This window comes from Enhydra lutris, unplaced genomic scaffold (assembly GCF_002288905.1).
Source record: "Enhydra lutris kenyoni isolate GAN:26980312 unplaced genomic scaffold, ASM228890v2 scaffoldscaffold26, whole genome shotgun sequence".
Classification (NCBI taxonomy): Eukaryota; Metazoa; Chordata; class Mammalia; order Carnivora; family Mustelidae; genus Enhydra; species Enhydra lutris.
In genome coordinates, this window is record NW_019154110.1 from 24,345,265 (window position 1) to 24,371,022 (window position 25,758).

The following is a 25,758-nucleotide window of genomic DNA, read 5'->3' on the forward strand; positions in this document are numbered from 1 at the left end:
TCCAAGGTTTTAGGTCTGAGCAAGTTGAAGATGTCATTGCCATCAACTGGGATAGGGAAAACTATGGGAGGAACAGATTTGTGGTTAAGAATAGGACATAAGTGGGACCCTTGGGTGGCTCAGTTGGTTAAACGGCTGCCTTCGGCTCAGGTCATGATCCCAGGATCGAGTCCCACATCAGGCTCCTTGCTCAGCCAGGGAGCCTGCTTCTCCCTCTGCCTCTGCCTGTGCTCACTCTCTCTGACAAATAAATAAATAAAATCTTAAAAAAAAAAAAGAATAGGACATAAGTTAAATGTTTATTAGACAACCGAACAAGATTCAAATAATAAGTTGGACATATTAGCCTGGAGTTCTGAAGAGAAGGGGCTATAAATTGGGAGTTGTCAGCATATAGGAGTACAGTTGATCCTTGAACAATTCTGGGGTTAGGGGCACCGACCCCTCTGTGCATGCAAAAATCCATGTATACAGGCACCTGGGTGGCTCATTCATTAAGTGTCTGCCTTCAGCTCTGGTCATGATCCCAGGATCCAGGGATCAAGCCCCGCATTGGGCTCCCTGCTCAGCAAAAAGCCTGCTTCTCCCTCTCCCACTCCTCCTGCTTGTGTTCCCTCTCTCGGTATGTCTCTGTCCAACAGATAGATAAAATCTTAAAAAAAAAATCCATGTATAACTTTTGACTCCCCTAAAACTTAACTATTAATAGCCTACTTTGACCAGAAGCCTTACCAATAACATAAACAGTCAAATAACATATTGTATATGTTATGTGTATTAATACTGTATTCTTACAACATAAGTAAGAGAGAAAAGAAAATGTTATTAAGAAAATCAAAAGGGGGGGCACCTGGGTGGCTCAGTTGTTAGGTGTCTGCCTTGGGTTCAAGTAATAATCCCAGGGTGCTGGGATCAAGTCTCACGTCAGGCTCCCTGCTCAGTGGAAAGCCTCTTCTTTCTCTCCCTTTGCTGTTCTTTCTGCTTGTGCTCTCTAGTGCGCTCCCCACCCCCGTCAAATAAACAAATAAAATCTTAAAAAAAAAGAAAAGCAAGAGGAAGAAAAAATACATTTACAGTATTGTACAGCATTTTTTACAAAATGGGATTAAAAAAATGGGATTTCAGTTCAAACCCACATTTTTGAAGGGTGAACCCTGTTTGCAACCATGACAGTGGATGAGATCATAAAGAAGTAAGGGTAGGGGTGCTTGGCTGGCACCCCTATGTGGAGGGTGGAACTCTTAATCGCAGGGTTGTGGGTTGAGTCCAACGTTGGGTGTAGAAATTAAAAATAAAAAATCTAGTGGCACCTGGGTGGCTCAGTGGGTTAGGCCTCTGCCTTCAGCTCGGGCCATGATATCAGGATCCTGGGATCGAGCCCCACATTGGGCTCTCTGCTAGGCAGGGAGCCTGTTACCCTCTCTCTCTGCCTGCCTCTCTGCCTACATGTGATCTCTCTCTCTCTGTAAAATAAGTAAATTAAAAAAAAAAACCTTTTAAAAAAATTCTAGGGATGCCTGGGTGGCTCAGTCAATTAAGCGGGTGCCTTTGGCTCGGGTCATGATCCCAGGATTCTGGGATCGAGTCCCACATCAGACTCCCGGCTCATCAAGGAGCCTACTTCTCCCTCTGCCTGCCGCTCTCCCCGCTTGTGCTCACTCGCTCTTTCTCTCTTTCTGACAAATAAATAAGTAAACTTTTTTTTTAAATGCAAGACAAAAAAAAAACACTGAAAAATATTTTTAAAAAATAAAAAAAATTAAAAATCTAAAAAAGAAAACAAGTAAGGGCAAATAAAGACCATGAGCTAAGCTCTGGGGCACCTCAACATTAAGAAGTCTATAAATCTGTACATTTATCAATCTCCCTTACCACTTTAACATGCCTTCACTTGATCATGCCAGCTTCTCTAGCTACCAATTTTTCACGCTCCTTCACTTCTCAACCAAATTCCATGTGTTTCTCAATATGTGATTTCTTTACCAAATTAGTCTCTCTTGATAAATGGAACTGCCATTCATTCAGGTGTCCCATCGGAGCCTCTTGTCCAAGTTCTTTTCAGTTTGTCTCTTAAACATTACGAGATTGCCTGGCTGGCTCAGCAGGGAGAGATGTGACTCTTGATCTCAGGGTTGAGTCCCATGTTTGGCATGGAGATTACTTAAAAAATAAAAAGCCTGTCATATCTATCCACTTCTATCTCCTCTAGTACTGCTCTGGTCCATGTCTTACCTAAGCTACTTCAGAAGCCTTCTAGCATACCTCCTGACCTCTGTTTCTCCCTCTACCTACTGACTATTCATACAATGGCCAGGAATAATTTTTCTGAAATACAAACATTACAATGTTGCCCTCCTGAAAATCCTCCAGTGGTTCTAGCGCTCATAAAATCAAAGTTAAAATCCATATCATGGCCTGCTAGGCCCTGATCTGGTATTGCCCTATCTTGTCAGCCTTGCCTTACACCACATTTGCTCTTGTTCTCATGAGCTAACTTTTTTTTTTTAAAGATTTTATTTATTTATTTGACAGACAGAGATCACAAGCAAGCAGAGAAAGCAGGGTGGTGGTGGGGGGGGGGAGAAGACTCCCTGCTGAGCAGAGAGCCTGATGTGGGGGCTCAATCTCAGGACCCTGAGATCATGACCAGACCAAAAGGCAGAGGCTTAACCTGGTGAGCCACACAGGCACCCCGTGAGTTAACTTTTTTGTCGACTTTTCTTAGCATGGTGCCCATGCTCCTGACTACCCACAGGCCTCACACATGATTGGAGTACTCTACCCTGCCTACCCTCATCATGTACAACATGTCTACCGATTTTTTAGATTTCAGCTTAACTGTCTCTTAGGGAAATCTGCCCTGACTCTCTTCCTAGGTCATAAGTCTTAACACGCTGCATTTTTCTTTCATATCTTTCATACTACTTATTACAGTTCATAAATATATATTTGAAGATTGTTTGTTGAATCACCCCCCCCCCAATAGTTTATAACTAGTCTATAAGCTTCATAAAGGTTGGGTCCACATCCTTTTTGTTCAACAGTATATCCCTAGCTCTTAGCACAGGGCCTTGCTCAATAAATACATGTTGAATTGTTGCTGAACAAATGAAGAAATCAATCTTTTTTTTTTTAAGAAATCGATCTTGATCATCTCCATATGTCAGCATCCTTTCATGAAGAAGCTTTCATTCGCTTATGGCAAAATTAGAAATATTTGGAAAATACAGCGTTTCTTATAAAGCTACATTTGCTCAATTTAAAGGACTGCTTATTATTCTGGAATTATCTTCTTTCATCTTTTTTTGGTGTTAAAAATGTTCCCTACAGCGCTCTTATTGGCTGCCCATCCTTCCAACGCTATTGTTTTTTTGGTCATTTCAATGGGAAATCATTGGTCTCTACTTCCTTATTTCCTGCATGCACACATTCCTTCTCTGTAGCTTATGTCCCCCCTATATGACTGAAATTATATCAGAAATGACATATATTGAAAAATTTTACTAGAAAGGTCACTGTGACCTACTCATTTTCAAAATCCAAGTGTCTTACTTGACCTCCACAGCATTCCATGCTGGGACCATTCCCACCTTCTTAACACTCTTCACCCATGTTTTCCATGATGCTGCTAATAATAGAAGTAACGGGGAGCCTGGGTGGCTCAGTGGGTTAGAGCCTCTGCCTTCGGCTTGGGTCATGATCTCAGGGTCCTGGGATTGAGCCCCGCATCTGGCTCTCTGCTCGCCAGGGAGCCTGCTTCCCCATCTCTCTCTCTGCCTGCCTCTCTGCCTACTTGTGATCTCTGTCTGTCAAATAAGTAAATAAAAATATTTAAAAAAATAATAGAAGTTACTATTTATGGAATGTTACTGAGTCCTAGCCACGGAGTTAAACATTTTACATGAATGTGACTTCTTGGATCCCTCCAACAAACCTGTGATGTAGGTATTATTATTATTCTCATTTTACCAATAAGAAAATGGAGAAATGAAAAGGTGAAGTCATGTGTCCAAGATCACCCAGGTTGTGCAAGGCAGAGCTGGGATGCCACTCCAAACTTGGCTGATTCCCAAGCACAGTCTCTAAGCCACTATGCTCTTTCCTCCTGTATTTCCCTGGGTGATCATGTCCAACCAGATGGCTTCAGTTGTCTCTTTGCTAACCGCTCCCCTGTCTCTATCTCCAGCCCAGACATTTCTGCGTAGCTCTCACCAATGTATGGAAATGGTGATTGGGAAACCTCCACTCCACAGGCACTTCAAACCTGGCATGTCCAAAACAGAAATCCTCATTTTGCCAGGAAATCTGCTCTTCTGACTGTATTTATTTACTTTTTCTTCTTATTTACTTTTAGAGTAAACAATGGGCCCCACACAGGGCTCAAACTCACAACCCCAAGATCAATGATTGTATTCTCTACCAACTGAGCCACCCAGGTTCCCCTGTATTAGTCTTCTCAGTTGGTGCTACCACCAGTGTCTGACCATAACATTCCATTGCTTAAAACCCCGTGCTGGCCTTCTAGTGCTTATAGAATAAAGTCTAAGCTCCTTAGCACAGTATGGGCATCTCCTCCTGAAATGGCTTACTTTCTCTCTGGCCTCATCTTCAATCACCTTTCCTCTTACACTTCATTCTCCAGAAACACCAAACTGCTTAGGATTTCAGGACTCTTGCTTTATCCTTCTGTTCTTCAACATTGTACTCAAATGTCATGTCTTCCCTGTGCCATTTTGCAACCCCAGGATGCTCTCCCCTGAGCCATCTCTTTACTTAAGAGTAGTGGTTCTCAAATTTTCATCTGAAGATCCCTTAACATTCTTAAATTATTGAGAACCCCAAAGAGGTTTTGTTTATGTAGGTTGTATCTACTGACATTGACCAGACTAGCCATGAAAACTGTGAAATGTTGGGACGCCTGGGTGGCTCAGTGGGTTAAAGCCTCTGCCTTCAGCTCAGGTCATGATCTCAGGGTCCTAGGATGGATCTGGTCCGCATCTGGCTCTCTGCTCAGCAGGGATCCTGCTTCCCCTTCTCTGCCTGCCTCTCTGCCTACTTGTGATCTCTGTCTGTCAAATAAATAAATAAAATCCTTTAAAAAACAAACTGTGAAATATTTAAGTATTTGTTAATTCACTGAGGATAATAAGTCCACTGCCTATTAAAAAAATACATAACATCTTAACATGAAAAATACATGTTTCCAAACAAAAATAATTTTTTTTAAGATTTTATCCATTCATTTGACAGACAGAGATCATAAAAGTAGGCAGAGAGGCAGGCAGAGAGAGAGGAGGAAGCAGGCTCCCCGCTAAACAGAGAGCCCGATGCGGGGCTCGATCCCAGGACCCTGGGATCATGACCTGAGCCGAAGGCAGAGGCTTTAACCAACTGAGCCACCCAGGTGCCCCCCAAACAAAAATAATTTAATGAGAAGAGTGACTTTGCTTTATATGCTTTTGGAGATCCCTTTAATGTCTGGCTTAATGGAAGACACCTGGATTTTCATGTTCCCACACTTAATCTGTCGTGATAGCACACACTGTGGCAGCCTTAGGAAAGCTGTACTGTGTACTCATGAAAAAACAAGAAACAGATCATGTAGTCTTATAAAATTAGCTTTTCTCTTGCTACAAAGGGTCTCGGAGACCCCCAGAAGAAATCCCCCCAGACCATATTTGGGAACTGACCTGGACGGAGAACCCTGGAATGGTTGCAGACATTCTCACCTTATAGAGTAACTGCTCTGTTTTCAGGTTGACTCAGGTATCAGTACCTGGAATCCTTGGTGCTGCAGCTTACTACTTTTTGTACTCACAGAACACTGCAGAATGGACAGGAGGATGCCTGCTTGGTTACCATCGCATCTCTTTTCTCTCCTGGTCTGGAGGGTGGTAAGGCTTAAAAGTGAATACAGTAGGGGGCACCTGGATTTGAACCAGGGACCTCTTGATCTGCAGTCAAATGCTCTACCCCTGAGCTATACCCCCTCTGCAGGAAGGGAAGGGATTATACTTTAATTGTAGTGTTTGCTGACCAGTCCTTCAGTGATTAATAATAGTTTAGTATTTGTGATTGACTGTTTCAGGTTTCCCGGGGTGATGCAAAGATCCAAAATGAGATTTCAGAGGGATTCTGGACCCAAGTGGCAGGGGAGGAATGTGAGGCCTGCTCTGACCCAGGCTCGAAGGTTCTGTGTAGGTGTGTGTGGACGGGATTCCTTCTTTCCATCAACTATAGGCTTTTCTTACCTCTGGCGTCTGGGAATTCTTCCGTGCATTGCCTGCATCCCAAGCTGTCCTAAATCCCCAGCCCAGTGCTTTGTGCAAGAGAGAAAATGTTTCCCCTGTTCTTCTTCAGACCCTCCCTGCTCCTGTAACCAGAAGAACATCTCTTGTCCCCATTCTCTGCATCTTCTTCAGTCACTTCCTCTCCCTTGGTTTCTTCAAACATCAACAGGTTTCCCCTACATCGGAAAGCCCTTCCGTTGCTTTGTACAGCTGTGGTCGCCTGCACATTTCTTCTTTCTCGCTACTCATTTTTTAGAAAGCCAGTGACTTCATTTCTTTCAACATTCATCGACCTATCTCTGCAGTTCTGCTACTCGACATTTCCCTTCCTGTCAGCAATCCCCCCCTCCCCCCCCCCCCCCCCACCCCGGACTACGTATCTTGGTTCTCCAACTGGATTGTAAATTCCTTGAGGGCAGGGATCACTTTGCATTCCTCCTTGTTTTCCCAGAGTAGCTGGCACTGTTGCCTGGTTCATTATACGCCCTAGTTGGTACTTGCCAAACCAAATCAGTCCTGATTAAACTCAACCATCACATTACACCCAGCTAGCACCTAAGCCGCTGAATTTTGCTGGAGAAGAGCTCACAAGGCCCGCATCAACTCATCAATCTCAAACAGGCTAGGCTTCCCCGTCTAGTATTCCTACACCACTGGCTGACTAGGTTCATGTTCTCAGTCTCCAAAATGTCTATTCCACATACTTTCTCCTGTCTCCAACCTCCCACATCTTATCTCTCTTCACTCGCTTTGCCGAAGAGCTGGCTCTTTCTTCCATTTTGGAGAAAATCGGAATCAGTCGGAAGCAGTGGTGTGCTGGTAAATGGCTAACAACTAACTGGCTTCAAAGGACCTGGTTTATAGCATTTGCTAATTCCCATGGTGCAAATATCCCCACCTGCCAATTTCAAGCTACCACAAGGAAGTCAACTGGCTTTTAAAATTCCTGAAAATCCAGTCATCAGTTCTCAGAAGCAGCATGAGCCAAGTCTAGCACACTTCTGGGATTGACTTCCTTCTTCCTCAACTCCCCACTGTATACTGACAACTCACGGAATTACATTTCCAGCCCAGACCTCTCTCTGGTCCCCAGAATTCACTGGGTCTTCAACTGCATGCTTACCATCCTGTCTTCGATATCTATGGGGCATCTCAGCCTTAACATGTGGAGCCATACGAGCATGTGAGGTCCATGAGGGCAGGGCGTTATACTGTCTTACTCTGTGTGTAAGAGTTTTAAAAAGAAAATTTTTTTTTCTCCTCTAAGCTTACTCCTTTCCCAGTGTTCTTTATCTCAGGAAACCACACCACCATCCACCCAGATGGGGGACAAAAAAGAAGAGTCGCTCTTGATTCTTCTCTTTCGCTCTTCTTCCTCAAGCCATCCAAAGTAGAGGAAGCATGTAACTCCCCTTCTGTGGCCCATTTGGAGGCCCACACTCCTCTCTAGCTCTGCCGTTCCCATGGCAGTAGGCTAAATAATGGCCCTCCAGATATGTCCATGTCCCCAACCCCTTGTGCATCTGTTAGCTTATAAAAGACAGATGTGGTTGCAGTTAAGAATCTTGAGTTGGGGAGATTATTCTGGGCAATGTGGATAAGCTCAATGGAATCACAAGGGTCCTTCTAAGAGAGAAGCAGGAGGATCAGAGTCAGAGACAGAGAGAAGATGTAAGGATGGATGGGGCGGAGATCAGAGGGCGAGAAGATACTACCCTGGCTTTGGACATGGAGGAAGGGGCCATGAACCCAGAAATGCCAGTGACTTCTGGAAGCTGTGAAAGCCAAGGGAACTGAGGCTCTCCTAAAGCCTCCAAAAGAATACAGACATGTCAACACCTTGAGTTTAGCCCCGTACATTTGATCTTGGAATTCTGACCTGCAGAAGTGTAAGATATTATTTTTGTGTTGTTTTAAGGAAATAAGTTTGTGGTGGTTGGTTACAGCGGCAATAGAAAGTAAGCACACTATTGTAGTTGGTCTAAGACACCATCACCGTCTCTCACCTCCACTATGCAAGAGAATCCTAACCTGTCTCTCCATGTCCATCTTTTTCTTCTCCTTTGTGGTAAGCACACTTAACATGAGATTTACCCTCTTCACAGATTTTTTAAAGATTTTATTTATTTGTTTGTTTGTTTATTTATTCGAGAGAGAGAGAGAGAGAGTGTGTGTGTGTGCGTGGGTGTCAGCAGGGGGAGGTGGAGAGGGAGAGCCAGAGAATCTCAAGCAAACTCTGTTCTGAGCATGGACTCTGAGGTGGGGCTCAATCTCGCAACCCTGAGATCATGACCTGAGCAGAAATGGAGCCAAGAGCTGGACGCTCAATGACTGAGCCACCCAGATGTCCCTTCGCAGATTTTTAAGTGTACAATACAAAATTGTTAACTATAGGCACAATATTGTAGAGCAGAGCTCTAGAACTTACTCCTCTTGTATACCTGAAACTTCATACCCATTGCTTAGCAACTCCCCATATTTCTTTCCTCATCCCTGGCCACCACCATTCTACTCTCTGCTTCTATGAGTTTGACTGTTCTAGATACCTCATCTAGGTGAATTATTCAGTGTTTGTCCTTCTGTGATTGGCTCATTTCACTTAGCATAATTCCCATGTCGTCAAATACTGCAAAATTTCCTGCCTTTTCAAGGCATAGTAATATTCCATTGTATGTATTCTCTATGTCCATTCTTGGATCGCTATACATCCTGCTCTCAGAAGTGTGGGTGATTATTTCAAATCCCCACTCAAAACGTCCAATGGCTGCCTTTTCATCCATTTGGAATAAAATCCAAACTCCTTACCTTGGGTTACAAGGCCCTCACTGGCCCTGGCTACCTGTCCAGCTCTTTTGAATTGCCCTTCCCTTGTCCACCTCTCCTCCCACTCTGGCTCTAGGGACATGGCATTAGTCATTCTTGCTACTTAGAAAGCATGTTTTCCCAGGTAGCCAAGTGTCCCTTTCGTGTCTTTCAGATCCTAACTCTCTAGTTTCTGGTTTGTCTTCACCAGATTTTTAATTCGGTGTAAATGAGAACAGAAAATATATTCTGCACCTAAAGGGGAGTAGTTGCTCCATAAAAAGAGAGAGCGACCACTAGAAAGTATAGCCAGGGGACGTCTCCCAGTGATGTCCTGCTAGCTGGTGTTTGTATTCTTCTTAGAGAGACCAGGGAAAAGGATTCCCTATCTAGTTTTGCAAAAGATTGTTTTCTGACTTCTTTGGGTAAAGAGATGGAGTCTGTTTTGGAAAAGGCAGATTGGTACAGGACTTCACATGTTTTCAAAATGTCACATCTTCAATTGGTGTTTTAGTTCTGTTCCTCCTTACTAGAAAATTCAGTATTACCTAGCGGGAAGAAACAAACTTCCAACAAAGAATTTTCAAGATGAAAAATTTAGGATTGCAGTAAAGAGAATTTAACAAGTTCTTGCCAGCAGAGGGGGTATAGCTCAGTGGTAGAGCATTTGACTGCAGATCAAGAGGTCCCCGGTTCAAATCCGGGTGCCCCCTTGGTTACCTTTACTGTTTTTCACAGTTGTTCAGGTGTGACCCCAATATCTGAGGTTCTGAATACCTGTGTGACCCCAATATCTGCAGGTTCTGAATGCAAAACTGTTTGGAATCCCCGTCTCTTCCACTTGGCTGATTTCACCTAGTAGCTACCTCTTCCTTGTACCTGAGAAGCAAGCAGTAACATCCCAGAGGTTGAACGGTGATTATTACTCTGTCCAGTCTTATGATATAACTCAACGCAGTGGCAAGAAGCCCACTTGTGGGTGAAAGATGGGATCAAACTATTTTCATCTCAGAGACTGAGATCTATTGGTTTAATGTTAATTACAGGTTGTTTTTTTGGGGGGGGGGGGTAACAGTGGAGTGCCGGGTGGGGGAGGTAATATTATTTAGCCTTATTCATATTCTGACGGAGGAGACTAAGAGAACAGAATCCACATTCAGAAGGTTTATTTACATGCTTAAGAAGTTTAAGTCCCAGCACAGAGAGAAGACAGGTCAAAAGTATATGGTTTTCTCCTTCTTTATATTATTCAAAGAGAGGGCTTTGGTCTGACAAAAGTGCAGGTGGTAAGCCTGAGGCCTGGTGTCCAGAAAAGGGGTGAAAAGCTGGCTATTCCTTGGAATTGGGCTCTGCTCAGTCTCCATGTCCTGGCTTTTTTAACGCCTCTCACAGTTATGAGAGCCATGGGGAAAAATGCGCCGGAGGATTCCCCAGGGGCTCCCAAGGATGACACAACCAGATTCCGGGTTTAAAATATCACAGCTGCCCCCTGATCCAGGCAGCATGTCTCTCCCTTTCTCCTTTATTTTTCCTTTTTTTGGGCAAAACCTAGTCGAGGGGGCCGCCCTTGCTGCTTTCACACATCGTTCCCCCGTGACCCAACAATGGTAACTGTCAGTCAGGAAGCCAACGGAAATATCTGGCCTACCTTCAGGTTGTGAAACTCCATTGTCTCCTAGTGCTAGTTCAGTGGTTCTCAAAGTGTGGCCCCTGACCACCAGCGGCGGGAGCCCCCAGGAACTGGTTACCAATGCAAATTCTTTGAAGTTCCCCTCCAGGCTCAGAAACGGGACTCAATAAGGTCTTCTGGTAATTCTGGCGCACGCTGGAGTTTGAGAGTCACCGCATCGGCATATATCCGTTTGCATCCGGACGTAACTTTATTTTTGTAAATTAAAATGAGCCGGTGGGTGTGCATTCGCCGTTTTAACATTCTTGAAGCGCGTTCCCTCTGCCTGTGTCACGAACAATAGGGAGGGGTGAATACAGCAGGTCCATGACACCTGACTTAAGAAAGAAAGTTGAGGTTGGGGAAAGGTTGTGTTTGCGGGTTTCCCTCTTTTGACCATCCACCTCCCCCATCGGAAACGGAAAGCCAAGTTGGGGGAGTAATCCTGTCCTCCGACCCGGGCGCCTCGAACTGCCTGACACACTTGAGGCTGCTGGAGGCGGCCGCAGAGATCGTGACAAGCCTGGCGCGGATAATAGGGAGTTGCAGGTTTTGAACTTGATTTGTGCGCGCACGCACTCCTCCTTCAGCTGGGTACAAAGCAAAACAGAAAGCTTTCTGCTAAGGTTAGGAAAGTGAGGAAGGCATATGTAAAACAAATCAACTTTGGGTTTTCTTTCAACCTAGGATCCAATTCACCAGTAAGTCCAATTCGCGAAATGCTCATCTCAAGGTGAAGGAAAAGCCACGAAGGGGGCACCCGGATTTGAACCAGGGACCTCTTGATCTGCAGTCAAATGCTCTACCACTGAGCTATACCCCCACGTCGCTGCTACGGCCGGACACGGCTCTTTTGGGTACTAAAACACTGCTACCCCGAGAGGAGAGAGGAAGACCAAGGAGAAAGGGATGAAGGAAGAAAGGGGGGGCCAGGCGGAAAACAGAAGGTGTTGGGACCCGGAGAACCCCAGGAGAGCTGCAAGGCAGAGCGCAGGGAAGGAAGAACCGGCCAGGGCTGCCCTGCGCCGCGTCCGGGCTGTAGGGACGGGTTCCGCCCTACAAATGTGGGAAAGGATGTGGGGGAAGGGAGGCTAAAGGAGAGGCGGGGTAGGGGTTTCCCGTTCCGTCCGCAGGTTCACGCCAGGTATCGACCAGCACAAAGGAAAGTCCCCGAATCTGGTGAATCCAATCCCGCGTTCGGAAGGGTTCCAGCCCCCACCCTCGACGGGTGCGAGGGATTGGCCCGCCTCTCGCAGCCCGGGCGCCCCAGATGTGCAGCCAAACCGGCTGCGCGCCGCCTCCAGCGCCAACGGGTCCCTGGCCTCTGGGCGCGCTTCTCGCGGGCATCTTCTGCTAGAGAGCGCCCGCGGACGGGAGACCCTCGAGACGCACCTAGGCGCGCGCACCGGGCCCCGCCGCCCTCCCCGGAATCCGCCCCCGCGCAGCCCCACGTCGCCCGGGAAGCGCGCCACCCGTGCGCGCCCCTGCCCGCGCCCGCGGCGCGGCCCCGCCCCGGTGCAGCCCCTCCTCCCCGCTGTGTTTATTAGGGGAAGGAGGGCGGAGGCGGAGGCCAGTTCCTAGCTCCAGCCGCCGTCGCCGCTGCCTGAGTAGTTGCACCCGCGGCCGCCTCCCGCCAGCTCGCTCCGGGGAAAGAGAGCGCGCGCGAGCTCGGGCGTCCCCGCCCCAGCCCTTCCCGGAGCCATGAATCCCAACTGCGCCCGGTGCGGCAAGATCGTGTACCCCACGGAGAAGGTGAACTGTCTGGATAAGGTGAGCCCCGGGATCGGGAGGCACGTCGTTGCAATCCCCGAGCAACGCTTCAGATTAGGGGAGGAGAGAAGGGCCGGGTTTGTGCCGCCTCATCCCCACGATCCCGGGAGGAGGGACGGAGGGCGGTGTCATGGGGTGTGGGGACAGACCCCAGCCTGGAAACCGGCAGATCTGCGGCGCGGCAAGGAGTCCACGCGTGGCGGCAGCCACTACTGGCGAATAGTAGAGCTCTGTGCCCCGAGGCTGGGAGGACGGAAGAGGAGTAGGGTGGCCAGGCCCCGTGGTGGGGGGTGGGGGGGGGGGGAAGGTTAGGGGTGCAGTCCCGCCCCCTAGGGCCGGGAGAGTGAGAGGAGACGGCCGCTCCCTCTCCCCGCGGCGCTGAGCGCCAAGTAGGCGGAAGCGCGGGGCGCTGGGGGGGGGGGCGACGGGGGGGCGGGGCAGAGGCTGGGGGGCCCAGCGAAACCGTCAGCTCTGGCCGCAAATGGCCGGACTTCAGGGCCTAGAGACCGGGGGCGGGGGCTATCAGCCGGCGAGTGTTGCATCTGGTGAACTGGGCTTTGAATAAGGACCCAAGCCCTACTGCGAGACCCCCTTTTTTTGGACGACTTGCACCCCCCTCGGTGGTTCCGCGCTTAATGGACTAGCGGACCTCCTCCATAGCTTCCCAGCCCCCACCCCAAATTAGAAGCCAACTCCCGGGGCTGGACCGCCCAGCCAGAGCGGGGCGGGGTCGGGTGCTGGAGTAGGGTGGATGGAGGGTGCTTTGCAGAGATCTCCTGAAATTGTGCTCGGAGCCTGAGACGGGCTTGTAGAACAAAGAGCTAACTTTTCAAAGCAGGTTTCCCCAATGGAGGGTGGGGGTGGCTGAGTTCAGGGGAAGCCAAGAAAAGGGGGAGGTGTTAGGGAGAGGGAAAGGTGGCCTTCTAGAAATTCACTGTCCCCTAGGGGCCCTTACGCGTAGCCACCCCCCCCCCCATCCATGTTGGACTTGTTCATCTGGTTGCTATTATACTTTTGGAGGGGGGTGAAGAGTAGAACTGGGTGTTTCCAGCAGTTTGGGGTAGGATCTGGCCTTGTAAGCTCCCTAAGATCCTAAGGCGATGCCTCCTCTTTGCATCTTCTCCCCACTCTGGAGGAGAAGTCTCTGTGATTTTATCTCCTTCCTTGGCAGGCCTTTCACCCACCTCCCAAAGCTGACCCCAGATCCAAATACCCCTCTGATTTGTCTGAACTGGTAGGGTTTGAGGGGCATGGGATGGAAGAGGGGTGCAGAGCCCTGGGGCCAACTTCATTGAGCACCTGGAGCCAGGTTTTGTTTGGGAAAGGATAGTTCATTGGCTACTTTCTGTCTCTTCCCTCCCCCTTGGGATTGGAGCTTCCCCTGTGATCTTTAGCCTCTGAGTCAGGGCAGTGGGAGTAGGGCTCCCAGGTCCTGAAATAAATTTGAACTTGCTCTTGGAGGAAGGAGATACATGGGCATATGGGATACATGGGCATATGTATGTGTTTCTGCTGTTTCATTGTCTTTCCTGGGTTTGGCTGGGCAGAAGAGGAGGGCCATATTGTGGGCATAAGCAGTGGGGGTGTTGAGCTTCCCAAAGACCCTGCCAGCTTCTGGGGGGCAGGACATGAGCTTGGAGGCACAGGCTGAAGAGCTAACTGTCCTTGCACACTGGGGTTTTGCCTGTTTTGGCCTCTGCATCTTGCATTTTGGCCTCTGCATTCCATGTGCCGCAAATCCCCCCCCCCCACCATTCTCTCCATAGTCACGAACTGGGAAGGCTGTAGGCTCTTTGACCTGTATAAGGCAGAAGCTATATATGGTGGAGGGATCTCTAGGCCAGAAGTTGGGAAACTTGGTCTTAGTTCCGGGTCTGCTCCTACCAGCTTTATGAATGGCTTTAGGCCTCAGTATTCACCATCTGTCTTATGGGTATAAATGATGTCATTTCCTTGGAGGTGGGGCAGTGTACTAAAGTGCCTGCAGGGAATGTGGTACATGCAGTCTTTGTCCTGCCTGTCTTTCTGGGATACTTGGTCCAGCCCCACATCCAGCTCCCTTATAAAGTCTTTTGGTGCTGGGTGCCAGAGGTGAGGGGGTAGGGATTCTATAAGGTGCTTCTCCAGGGGTTCTCTTGCCCTGTCTAGAAGAAGACATTCAGGTGGGGTTTCCCTGAGAAGTGGAAGTTGGTTCTTCCTCCTTTTTAGAGCCCTCCTTACAGGTGGCGGCCTTGGGGAGACCTGTGCCCCCACCTCCACTGAGCAGCAGGCCTAGAATATTCAGGTGTAAGACTTACTCCTCCTCCCAACTCTCTCTATACAGTAAGGACAGGTGCTTGGACTAGGGACCTGGTGCCCAGACGACCGAGACCTGGGAGGGGGAAGCATTCCGTCTCATAGGTGTGGTTGCTAACCAACTTCCCAAGGCCTCCCATTTACTATAGGAGAGAGTCAACTTAGACGCATTTCACTATGATTTCCCTGTGGTACATAGCTCACCTTGTGACCCAGAGCACAAGCAACGTCCTTAAATGTTAGCTTTTTCTTCTCCCTGAGACTTATCTCTCAAAGGCTTAGGTGGGTAAAGGCTGTGTCACCTCTGAAGGCCACCCTGCCCCCAACCTGTCCCCAGCCTGCAGCTTCCAGCATGCTTTGCATGCTGAATAAATATGCATTGCTGATGATGGCATTTGAGGAGGGAGGTCGGAATGTGCTTTCCCAGAGGACTTCTAGGCTTAGAGTTGGGGGAGAAATGGGGTGACCTCATTCACTCATTCATTCAGCAAATATTTATTGAGCACCTGCTTTGTGCCGGGCTCTCTGAATGGTTGCTGTGGGGCCTTTGGGGAGGAGGGGAGTCTGTGTCTCAGAACTTCCTCGACGTTTGGAGAAGGTTGGAGTTTTGTCCCGGACCCTGCTGGGGAAGCATTTGTATCTGGGGATCTGATGCTGTACCCTGGCTTACTTTGCCAGGACCCTGAAAACTGATGGAGACATTTGGGAGGGGTGGAGGATTGGTGGACTGCTCCGTCCCCTTGGAACACCTTGGCCAGAGGGCGCTGTGCTCAGGTGGTCTGAGCCACCCCGCCACAGGGGGCAGCAAGGTAGAAGGTGGCTGGGCTAGACGTGAGAGAGGACAAGTCGGATAGCCGTGGTGCCCCACTTTCCTAGCTGAAGCTCAGCGCACCCCACGATCGTCGTGACCATCCGTTCATAGTAGCTACTACTGACTGATGCCCCAGGTTCCATCTTCACAAAACAGATGTGATTGCTCCTGTAAATTATGAACCCCGTCCATGGAGGCTCCGACATCATGTGGCTGTTCCCCCTCAGCCAGAGCTGGAATTCATATCTAAAGTTCTTTGTGCTCAGCTTTTCTGTCTGTTCTGTGTTCGCAAAAGGTACTTTGATTTACACCGTCTCCTAATGTCCTTGGTGGTCCACTTCCTGACCCCAGCCTGAGGAATGTTCTGGGCCTGGGCTCCTGTGTGGAGCTGCGGCCCTGGGAATGGTAATCTCCCCCTCGAGAATTGGGGAGGTGCAGCCAGGGTCTGTGCCTTTAAGCCAGTAGTCCAGGTGGCCAGCAGAGCTAGGGTGGTGACCCCAGCCTGGCCAGGGTATAGCTGGTGTTGCTCCCAGAGGAGGGAGGCTCTGTAACCCTTGGCAACAGGAAGGGAGGGGACAGCTTCACCCTCTAACCCTGACTCATGGCCACCCCGGGCAGCCTGGGCTGGGCGCAGTGGGCAAGGTGCCAGGCTGCAGGCACAGTGACCTGAGGTTTGCCACATCCCGCTCCCCCAGAGCTGTGAGAACCCCCCCCCCCCCGCACGGTGCTTCCAGAGAGAGGCTGGCCCAAGCCTCCACCAGTGTGGGGGATCTGGCTTCTGCCCGCATCAGCCTCCATTTGCCTTCCTGTGGAATGGCTCTGCAGTGGAGTGGACGGCAGCTTTAGAGGTGCAGGTGGAGGAGCGTCGTGGGCACCTCTGGAGCCTGGAGAGGGGCTGAGAGGCTTCTAACTGGCCCCCCAGCTCTGGTTTTTGTGACAAGGGAAACAGCGGACTTCCTGCAGGCAGCAGGAAGGATTAGAGCAGTGCCCAGAGGTGTACTTTGCTCCCCTGAGGCTAGAGTCTCAGGCATGCCTCTCTGAAATCTTACCTGGGGCCTCCAGGAAAGGGTGGGGGATCTCTGGCTCTGGGCCAGGGCAGCGGTAGGGGCAGGGGAGGGAAGCAGACAGGTCATTGTGGGGCTATACTGACTGATTTCCCTGCGTCCTTTACCAGACCTGATGGAAACAGGGATGGGGTGCCCTTCATCTTGGGATCCCCTTGGGTTCCCCAGCCCCAACTTGGCCCCCAGGGGCCATCGTCTGCTCCCCCTTCCACTCCTCCCCTCCCCTGTCCAAAGAGGACACAGTAGTCGGAGCTACTGGATTTTCTTTAACCTTGGAGCCCTCCCCTAGAGGGAGGAGGGAAATGACTGGAAGCGGCTCTCCCTGCCGGGCTTGGAGCCTGCATCTGGGTCACCCTGTCCCTTGCACGCCCCCGCCGCGCACCTCCGTGAGACCACTCTGTAGACGGGGAGCCTGAGATCAGTAGCGCCGCTGGAGGCCGTCAGTCCACTCTCCTTTCCATGATCCTGCTCCTGAGCCCCCCACTGCTTCTCGCGCGACGGAGTATGGGGTCTCTGAGGGTGGGGGGGGATGAACCGTCCATGGAAATGGGCGCCTTCCCCTCCTGGGGGCTCCCCTTCCTCCAGAAGGCAGCTGGGAGGTTTCTTGTGGCAGTCTTGTACCCCCAGCCTTTCCAGTATGCCCTACCCCTTCCTGAGGGGTTCGCCATCCCCCAGCCCCTCCGGTGCGGGGACCTGGCCATCTCCTTCTTGCCCTGTGTCTCCCCCAAGTCAGTCAGGAGGCAGCTTTGGAGGTCCCCAGTCCTAGGACAGTGCATATTCCTGCGTATGTGAGTGTGTGAAAGTGGGTCATGGTCCGGATTCCAGAGAATGTTTTTCCTGGCAGGCCCCTGAGGGGGTGGCGGGGAGGTGGAGGCCCAGGCAAGGGGCCTGTGCCGCTAGGCAGGCAGAAGCCGGCAGACTGGGTGGTGACAGGGCTGGGGCACTCTGCCAGCACCTCCCAGGCACTGGGGGAGAGACGGGGGCTGTCACTTGGGGGCACTGATGGGGGGCCGGGACTACCCTGGTCTCGTTTTTCCAGCCAGGTTGTGTGTGTAGGGGTTTCGTACTGGGAGGAGTCCGGGCTGGGCTCTGGGATAGGCCCAGGTGGGGGTAAAGGCCAAGCTGACAGCAGCCATGCCTTTGCTTCCAGACTTCCTGCTGGCCTTCTTCCCTAAAGAGTGGATCTCCTACCACTTCATTTACTCCTCCACCTTGGGCCAGTCTCCTTGATAGGGAAAGTGGCTCTTACCCCCAGATTATCCCCTCGTCTCTGGTTGAGGGGGGCCAAGGTTGAGGAGGTGGTATCCTAGCCTCTCAGCTTCCATTTTTCTGCCCCCCTCCTCCAGAGTGACCCAGGAGCGCCCCTTGGCTGGGCAACACATTTGGAAGAGCACTGACTAGGGGAATTCCTTGACACAGGGCTGAGAGCCAGCTCTGTGCTGGGCACCTCCAGAAGTCTCCCCCTAGGCCTTTCCCTGGCTTCCGGCCTCCTTCTCTGAGGGGTCAGGAGTGCCTTTCTCTGACCACTAGGAAATGGGGCAGAGAGGGGCCAGCCAGGTCAGCAGATAGCCCAGATTCTGGGATCCTGGAAGCTGGACTCCAGGTTGGTGTTGATCTCTTTCTGGGCTGCCTGGGGCAGGATCTCTATTTCCCTGGCAGGGGATTGCCTGCCAGTGAGGATCAACATTTCTCAGGATGGGGGCACTTCTGTTGCACCGGTCCCCCTTCCCTCCTGGTCTTCCCTGTTCCCCTCGATTGTCCCACCCCATGGTTTGCTCCCTTCATTCACACGTGCGCTTTAGCTGTGGTTGGGCCAGTAGAGGCACCCCACCCCCTGCCTGCTCCCCAGCACACACAGACCTCCACTGGGAGCTGCTGAGCCCCTGGGGGTGGGTTTATACCTTTTGCAGTGCCCAGCACCTAACGTTCCAGAGGGGCCAAGCTGAGTGCTTGTGCTGAGTGCTGTATAGGTGATCTCTTTCTTTCTTTCTTTTTTTAAAAGATTTTATTTATTTATTTGACACAGAGGGAGTGATCACAAGTAGGCAGAGAGGCAGACAGAGAGAGTGGGGGAAGCAGACTCCCTGTCAAGCAGAGAGCCCGATGTGGGGCTCGATCCCAGGACCCTGAGATCATGACCTGAGCCAAAGGCAGATGCTTAACCCACTGAGCCACCCAGATGCCCCTGTATAGGTGATTTCTCATTGACTCCTCATTGTTACTCTTTTCACTCTACAGACATGGAAATGGCTTAGGGGCCTGGGCCCTGACTTGATGTCCCCACTGCGGCATAAGCCTCCAAGCAGAGCTCTGTAGTGCCTCCAGGGAGAGCAAGCCCCTGTGGGGGGGGGCTCTCCTACCAGTTCCCTGGCTGGAGCTGGGAGAAGGGTGAGGAAAGGTAGAAAGGGCATGGGTGTGGTGACCAGAGCTTGGGGCACTCACCCCACTGTGGTCACAGGGAGCCCCAAGGAGGTGGGAGGTGACAGCAGGAACAGCCTTGCGGTGGGGGTGGGGCTGGATTGGGAGTAAGGCGTGCCAGGCTTCCTGCCCAGGACATGGCCACCGGGCCCGCCTCCGTCGGCTTCTCTAGACCTTGTCAAGGCCGCGGAGCTGCCCCTTCAAGTTCAGCAGTGATGGCTTCTTAGCAACCCTGGTGCAACTTTGCATCAGCAATGAGGCTTCTCCAGCTTGGGGGGGGGTGCGGGCAGCAGAAGTGGTCTGGGGGAGGCGGAACCAACCTTCTGGGGGCCTTTTCCCCCCACTCACCCAGCATGTCTCCTGGAGCCTGTGACCTGAGGCTGTGATCCAGTCCGTGGGATGGAGTGCTCCTTCCTAGGGCCCGAGTCCCCCTTCTCTGAGTCCCAGTGTCTCACAGCTGTGCTCCCTCTGCCTCTGTCCCCAGTTCTGGCACAAAGCATGCTTCCACTGCGAGACCTGCAAGATGACACTCAACATGAAGAACTACAAGGGCTACGAGAAGACCCCCTACTGCAACGCGTGAGTCCCGCCCCCTCCCCCCTCCTACCCCCTACTGCAATGTGTGAGACTCTGCCCTCCCTCCTGTTTGGGGATGTTGCCCAGCACTGCCGCAGGAATAAGCATTCATCACCTTTAGTCCTCACCTGGGCAGGATGAAGTAAGGGCAGCTCATAGGCTCATTTTACAGGGAGGGAAACTGAGGCTGGGGAAGGGAATGGACTTGCCCGCAATGACATGGCCAGTGAGAGGCTGGGTCATACCCAGTAACCATGCTGCTTTCTGCTAGGCAAGCGTGTTCCCTCCACTGCGCCCTACTGCGAGAGAGGGGCCCTACGTGGCTCTTGAGGACACAGTGCTCTGCCCTGTTGTGTTTGCCTTCCCTCATTTCTTTTTCTCCCCTGCCCCCTGTCAGAGGGTCGGCGCCCTAGGCTTTGGGAGCTTCTGGCTCTAGCCCTTCCTGATGTTTGCCCCCTGAAAACTGGGGGCAGCCTGCAGGGGGCCCTGGCCCCAGGGGCAGATCTCTTCCCTCCTGGCTGTAGAATCCTTGTCCTTCCCAGTGGAGTTGGCTGGGGCTCTGTTCCTGCTGCACTGGGACCTACTGGGACCTGCTGCCCATCCTGTTGCAGGGAGGTAGGGAGAGGTGGGGTGCGACTCTATCCGGGATACCCCCTTCCCATCCTGGGCAGTTCCAGAAAATTCACCGGCTTCAAGTTCACCTCCTGTGTAGCAAGTGTAAACTCTGCGTGGGGCTGCCATGTGTGTGTGACCTCACGGCACTCTTGGCAGATGAGGGCTTTAGAAGGTCAAGTAACTAAGTAGCGGCAACATGAAAATTCAGAAAAAGCCAGGATCTGACTTGAGTCCTGGCTTTTTCTCAGTCAGGAGGCTCTTCGCAGCTGAAGTTCACCAAGGAGGGGAACCATGGGACTTGGCTAAAAGGTCTTGGGGGCTGAAACCCCTTTGAAAGGCTCTCTCTCGCTTACAGCACCCCAGTCGCCTCTTAACCTCGCCGTGTCTTGTCCCTGGGGTTTGGACATCCATCAGGCACTTAACTGCCTGCCCGCTGTTCTATGCCAACCTGTGCCAGGTGCTGGAGAAGCAGATTCCTGACCAAAATCTCCAGCTGAGGAAGCAGCTTGGTCATTGTCCCTTCTGGGCGAGACTGGGGCACTGGGAAGGTTGCCCCTGGGTAGAAGGAGGGTCACAGCCTGGTCCTGGCTCTTCTGCAGCTGCCTCTGCTTTTCTATTAGCTTCCACGGATCCTCTTCCCCCACCAACTCCCCCCACCCCCCAAGGGAAATGGGACATTCTTAGAATTCTTAAGGGCTCACACAAGCCCTGATTCTCTGCCACTTCCTCCCTCCGTTGGGGAGTGGGGTGGGGTTCAGTGAAGCCAGAGGCCAGGGGCAGTTTAACCCCTTCGTGGCTGGACCACGTGAAGCTGGATTCCGGGCCCCAAGGCTCCTTTGGGGGCATCTGCTGAGCCTCTGCCCCCTCCAAGGATGAAGTGTGGCAGAGCCCCGAGCCTGGCGTGGGTGGCAGGGATTGATGCTTTCTCATGTCTCTGCCTCAGACTCTAGTAGCCTAGAATTCAGTGAGCAGTGGGAGTTGGCGAGAGAAATCAGAGGCTTGTCCTTGTTTTCTCCATATCTTCTCAGTCTTGTGCCAGAGTCCCAGCTTAGCTGTTCGGCCCTCTCCCAGAGAGGTCACAGTAAGTGGGGTGAGGGCTCCTGCAGGTGTTGGGGTCTCCAGGGAGGGACAGAAGATGAAGCATCTCTTCCTGGGTGCTGTTTCCCCGAGGTTCTTGCCACCCCCCTCCCCACCCTGCCTGAGAAGCAGGTTGGCCCCTCATTCCCCCAGGCCTTTCTCACTTCAGCTGGGAGGGCGTCTGCTGAGCAGTGGGTCTGGCCCGCACACCTGATCTGGTGAGTCCAGAAGAAGCCAAATGTAGTAGGCCTGGCCTGCAGGAAGTACCCTCTGCACCTGTCTGACCTTCAGTTTCTCCCCTGTTATGGATGCCGGGTGTCTTAGGGATATCTTAGGGATGCCGGCCCCTAGACCAAAGAGGGCAAGCCCCTGCCACGGGCCAGGCCCTGTGCTCTCACAGGGCTCTCATTCCCTCCTGTTTCCTTTCTGTCTTTGGCCCCATCCTTCAGTGGCATTCAGGTTTCTAAATCTTGGGGTTTCCCAGGGGGTAGCTGTGCCCTCACCCCGCTCCCGGCCTTGCCTTGTAGACCTCAGGCCTGGCTTCCTTCCTTCTCAGCCCCTCTGGGTCTTCCCCAGAGGGGCTGGTGATCTCTCCTGGCACTTTACCAGGGAGTGGGACTGTCCCCCTCCGTGGGTGAGGGTGTGACTTTGGTGTGCAGGGAGGCTTCTGTGGTGTGCCTATTTTTGGCCAGTCCCTGAGCCAGAATCTTGCAGGGGGAGGTGGTCAAGAGAGAAGAAGGCTGGCTGTCATTCCCTGGTGGCTTCTCAAGACTGAGATTTTAAAATGTTCCAGAAAGTGACTGTGAGCAGCAAAAAGGCCTCTTCTGTTTCTCTCCTTGCACCAGACTTGTTTCAGGGTAAGACAGGAAAGAGAACTCAGGCGAGAGCTTACAGCCAGCCTGCTGGGCGGTCAGGGGCCCCTACAGATGGGGCCTTAATAAACACGTGCCTTGTGTGTATCCAGACGCATATGCTCGGGTGTGGGGCCGGGGAGAAATGCCAAGGAGTCAGATGGAATGGGCATCGTGTGTGTTCACAGTTCCCAGGCCCAGCCACCCTGGCACTGCTGTGAGAGGTATGCCTTTCCGCTTTTGCACAGTGGTTGGAGGTACAAGAACCACCCTCAAATGCTTTCTCGAAACTTCTAGGTAGGTGGGGCTCCCTCTAACCTGCTGGCTCCCTTGGTTAGAGGAATATTTATGCCCTCGATTATTTGTTTTGTAAACTATATTTTGTGAAAGTGGGGCTGATGTGTCCACACCCACAAACCTGTCCCTTTGTCTCCATGCACATAGTCCAGGAATGTGGAGGTCATGGGTGGGTGGGGTGCGAGTGGGGAGAAATGGGCCTCTTCCCTCCTCCTTGGGAGCCAGGAGTTCACGGAGGCCGCACACGCCAGGCAGAGAGGGTAACCAGCTTTTGGGGGTGTTGAGTATGGAAGTGGACATGGGCCGGGGAAGGAAGGGAGGATACTCAGAAGCACCTTCCCCACTTCTTCACTGACTGCAGACTTCCAGATCCTTCTCTCAGTTTCCTTGAGCTGTATGGTGAGGGGTTGAAGAGGGCGGATGGAGATGGCCGACTCTGGAGAACAAGGGACTGTCGCCCTGCTCCTTCCCTCAGGTGTCAGAGTGTGGGGTGGGGCCTGTGCTCCTGGGGTTGCCGGCTCAGAATGTCTCTGGGTTCTAACTGTCCCGAATCCCAGCTACACTTAGGGATGGGGCATTGGTGGGTAAATCGGGGACTAGGGCCTGGAGTTTTCCTACTTCCTTCTTTCCTGCCTCTGATTGGGAACAGTAGGATCAGATGTCCCAGGGAGCAGGTGCAGTGCTGGCTGGGAGCGAAGTGAGGGGGGTGTGTGTGATGTGTGTTTGGAATGGAGAAGGCAGACTCAAAGGGCCAGTACCCCCCACCCCCGACCCCACCACCACCACCACACTCATCCCTAAAGCCTTACACTCAGAGATGTCAGGGCCTCAAGGGACCTCAGGGATTTGTTTCCTAACTGCCCATTTTAGAGTTGAGGAAACTGAGGCCCAGCGTTTGCATGCCTTCCCCACCTTGGCAGAATCATTTCTCTTTATGTACTCTGCCATCAGGGATGGGTACCAGCTTTGATTTTTCATCCTGTCTCTCATGCCTGAGGGCTGGTAAGTTCTTCTTTATGTCTGGCCTTGATCTTTCTGGCTGCTCTTTTTTTTTTTCCTCTGGTCAAACAATGCTTCCTTGTTGCTTCCTGTCCCCACCATTTCAGCCCCTTAGGCCTGGGGGACGGGTGAGAAACTGGGTTAGAAAGGAGCCCCCCCCCCCCAACATGGGCAGTTTTCCCAGCAGGGGAATCAGCAGCTCCTTCCACAGGCAGGATGTAGGGGCTGTTTTTTTTGTTTTTTTGTTTTTTTCTTTTTCTTTTGGTAAAACCAAAGGCTCCTTGTTGCTTTTGTTGATGTATTTTTGTTCCTCCCTGAACAAAAAGCTGTGGTTTTTGAAGGGGTCTAAGGCTGGAAGGGGCCAGGTTGCTTGTAGAAAGGGGGAGCGGGCTTTCAGGATCTCTGGTCTATTCTGGTTCTGGCTCTGCCTCTGGAATGCTGCTGAGGGCAGGAGCGGAGCAGGGCTGTGTCCTGTAAGCTATCCCTGTCACCAGTGTGTCTGTAGCGGGAGCCTCACAGCTTCTCAGCATCCTCCCTGCCCTCCTTGCCCTTCTGAACAGGAAGCTGACTCAGAGGTCCTTAGGGCAAACCCAGAAGAGGCAGAGGACCCTTCTCCTACATCCATGCAGGTCACTCTCCCCTCTGTAGACACCTGCTTTAGAAAAGTTTTTTTTTTTTTTTAAGATTTTTATTTATTTATTTGACAGATCACAAGTAGGCAGAGGCAGGCAGAGAGAGAGGGGGAAGCAGGCTCCCCCCAATGCGGGGCTTGATCCAAGGACTCTGAGATCATGACCTGAGCTGAAGGCAGAGGCTTAACCCACTGAGCCACCCAGGTGCCCCTGCTTTATAAAAGTATTAAGGTGTAAGTGGCTTCTGACTGTCCACCAGCCTTCTGACTCCCAGTAGGTCTCATAATGACCAAGCTTAGGAACTGGTTGGGCTTGAAAGATAAAGAACTTTGCTCGAGACCCACCCTGCCAAGTGCATCTTTCCCCAGAGCTCTGGGAGCTAGCAGTATGGGCTGGGGTCCATCTGAGAGAGATGTCAGCCTCCCCCTAGATGGCCGGGGCTCTTGTCGGGAGGGGGAGTGCACTGGGCAAGGTCTTTGTCCTTGACACTGAGCATCAGTTTCTTTATCTGTAAAATGAGCACGATGATAATGCCTGCCTTTTCTAGCCCAAAGCCTTGTGGCGGATTTCAAGAGAGAAGGGGCACAGGACATAGTCTTATCAAGAAGTCACTTCGTGTGCCTGTAAATTCTCGCAGAGGTCCTCGCCGCTGCCAGCCACTGCCTGATTGACCTGCTGGTCCCTGTCCTTGCCCTCATAGCTGCTAGATCCCTTCCCCTGGCCTCCCGCTCTGTCCCCAAGGCTTCCCCTCCTAGTGGCCTTGGGCTGTCTCCATGCCCCTCTCTTCCCCAGAGCAGCTGATGCTGCAGTCAGAGGCGGGGAGGGACATCACTGAGGGCCCACTGCTGGGAGAAATAAACAAGGGGCTGGGTGCAGCCTGGCCCCAGAAGGGACAAAGAACAGCTGTGTTCTGCACCGAGCTCCAGGTAGGGTTGGAACACCCAGTTCTTCCCACCCTGGCCCCGGGCTGTTGGTGGGGCTGGGGTCCCAGCAGGGTCACTAGATGAGGTGGTAACCCCTCGTGATCAGCGGCCTCAGCGCCCTGCACTGGCTTCCACGCACATCTGTTCATCCCAACTGGGATCTGTGGGTGATGGGGGGGGGAGAGCTCCAGCCTGAGGACAGAGAGGGATGGAAAAGGTAGAATTCCCAGCAATTATCTCTGGAAGCAGGTCAGCTCAGTTGCAGGCTTCTCAGAAGGCAGTTGTGTGGGTGGGGGAAGGGCACAGCACCCACATTTGTGCATCCTCCCCCCCCACCCCGAAACACACTCGTGGCACCTGTCTTCCTTACTGACACTGTCTGCGAGGATCCTGAGTTCGCAGCCTCCTGGTGTTGCCCTCCTGGGCTCCTCTGCGGCTGAGGACACCCTCGTGTCTGCGCCTCTCCCCCCACCCCCACAGCCTCTCTCTGTCTGCTTCTGCTCTGCTCTCCTGCCTGGAGCTGAGGATGGGGTTGCCATGGGAACCTGAAGCGTAGTGAGCAGGGGAAGGGAAAGGCAGGGTTGTCTCGCCAGGGGCCCGGGGCTGTAGGGAGGGGGCAGGTTTGACCCAGCAGGAGGAAGAGATGTCTGCCTGCCCTCCTGTGGTCCA

At 51.9% G+C, this 25,758-nt stretch overlaps 1 protein-coding gene and 3 non-coding genes across 4 annotated transcripts in view; 2 read left to right on the top strand and 2 right to left on the bottom strand.

Moving 5' to 3' along the window:
* Positions 1 to 5,918: 5,918 nt before the first annotated feature.
* TRNAC-GCA lies at positions 5,919 to 5,990 on the bottom strand. The gene has a single exon. It is a non-coding gene; the product is annotated as a tRNA-Cys (tRNA).
* Positions 5,991 to 9,733: 3,743 nt separating this feature from the next.
* Positions 9,734 to 9,805, top strand: TRNAC-GCA. Its single transcript has one exon. It is a non-coding gene; the product is annotated as a tRNA-Cys (tRNA).
* A 1,707-nt stretch (positions 9,806 to 11,512) lies between these two features.
* On the bottom strand, positions 11,513 to 11,584 carry TRNAC-GCA. Its single transcript has one exon. It is a non-coding gene; the product is annotated as a tRNA-Cys (tRNA).
* Positions 11,585 to 12,326: 742 nt separating this feature from the next.
* LOC111151315 (LIM and SH3 protein 1) overlaps positions 12,327 to 25,758 on the top strand; it is a 38,157-nt gene continuing 24,725 nt past the window's right edge. Inside the window, exons 1-2 of the mRNA XM_022509223.1 lie at positions 12,327 to 12,531; positions 19,604 to 19,698. Of these exons, the coding sequence (XP_022364931.1) occupies positions 12,463 to 12,531; positions 19,604 to 19,698 (164 nt within the window). The 5' untranslated portion in view covers positions 12,327 to 12,462. The remainder of the gene's footprint in view (positions 12,532 to 19,603; positions 19,699 to 25,758) is intronic.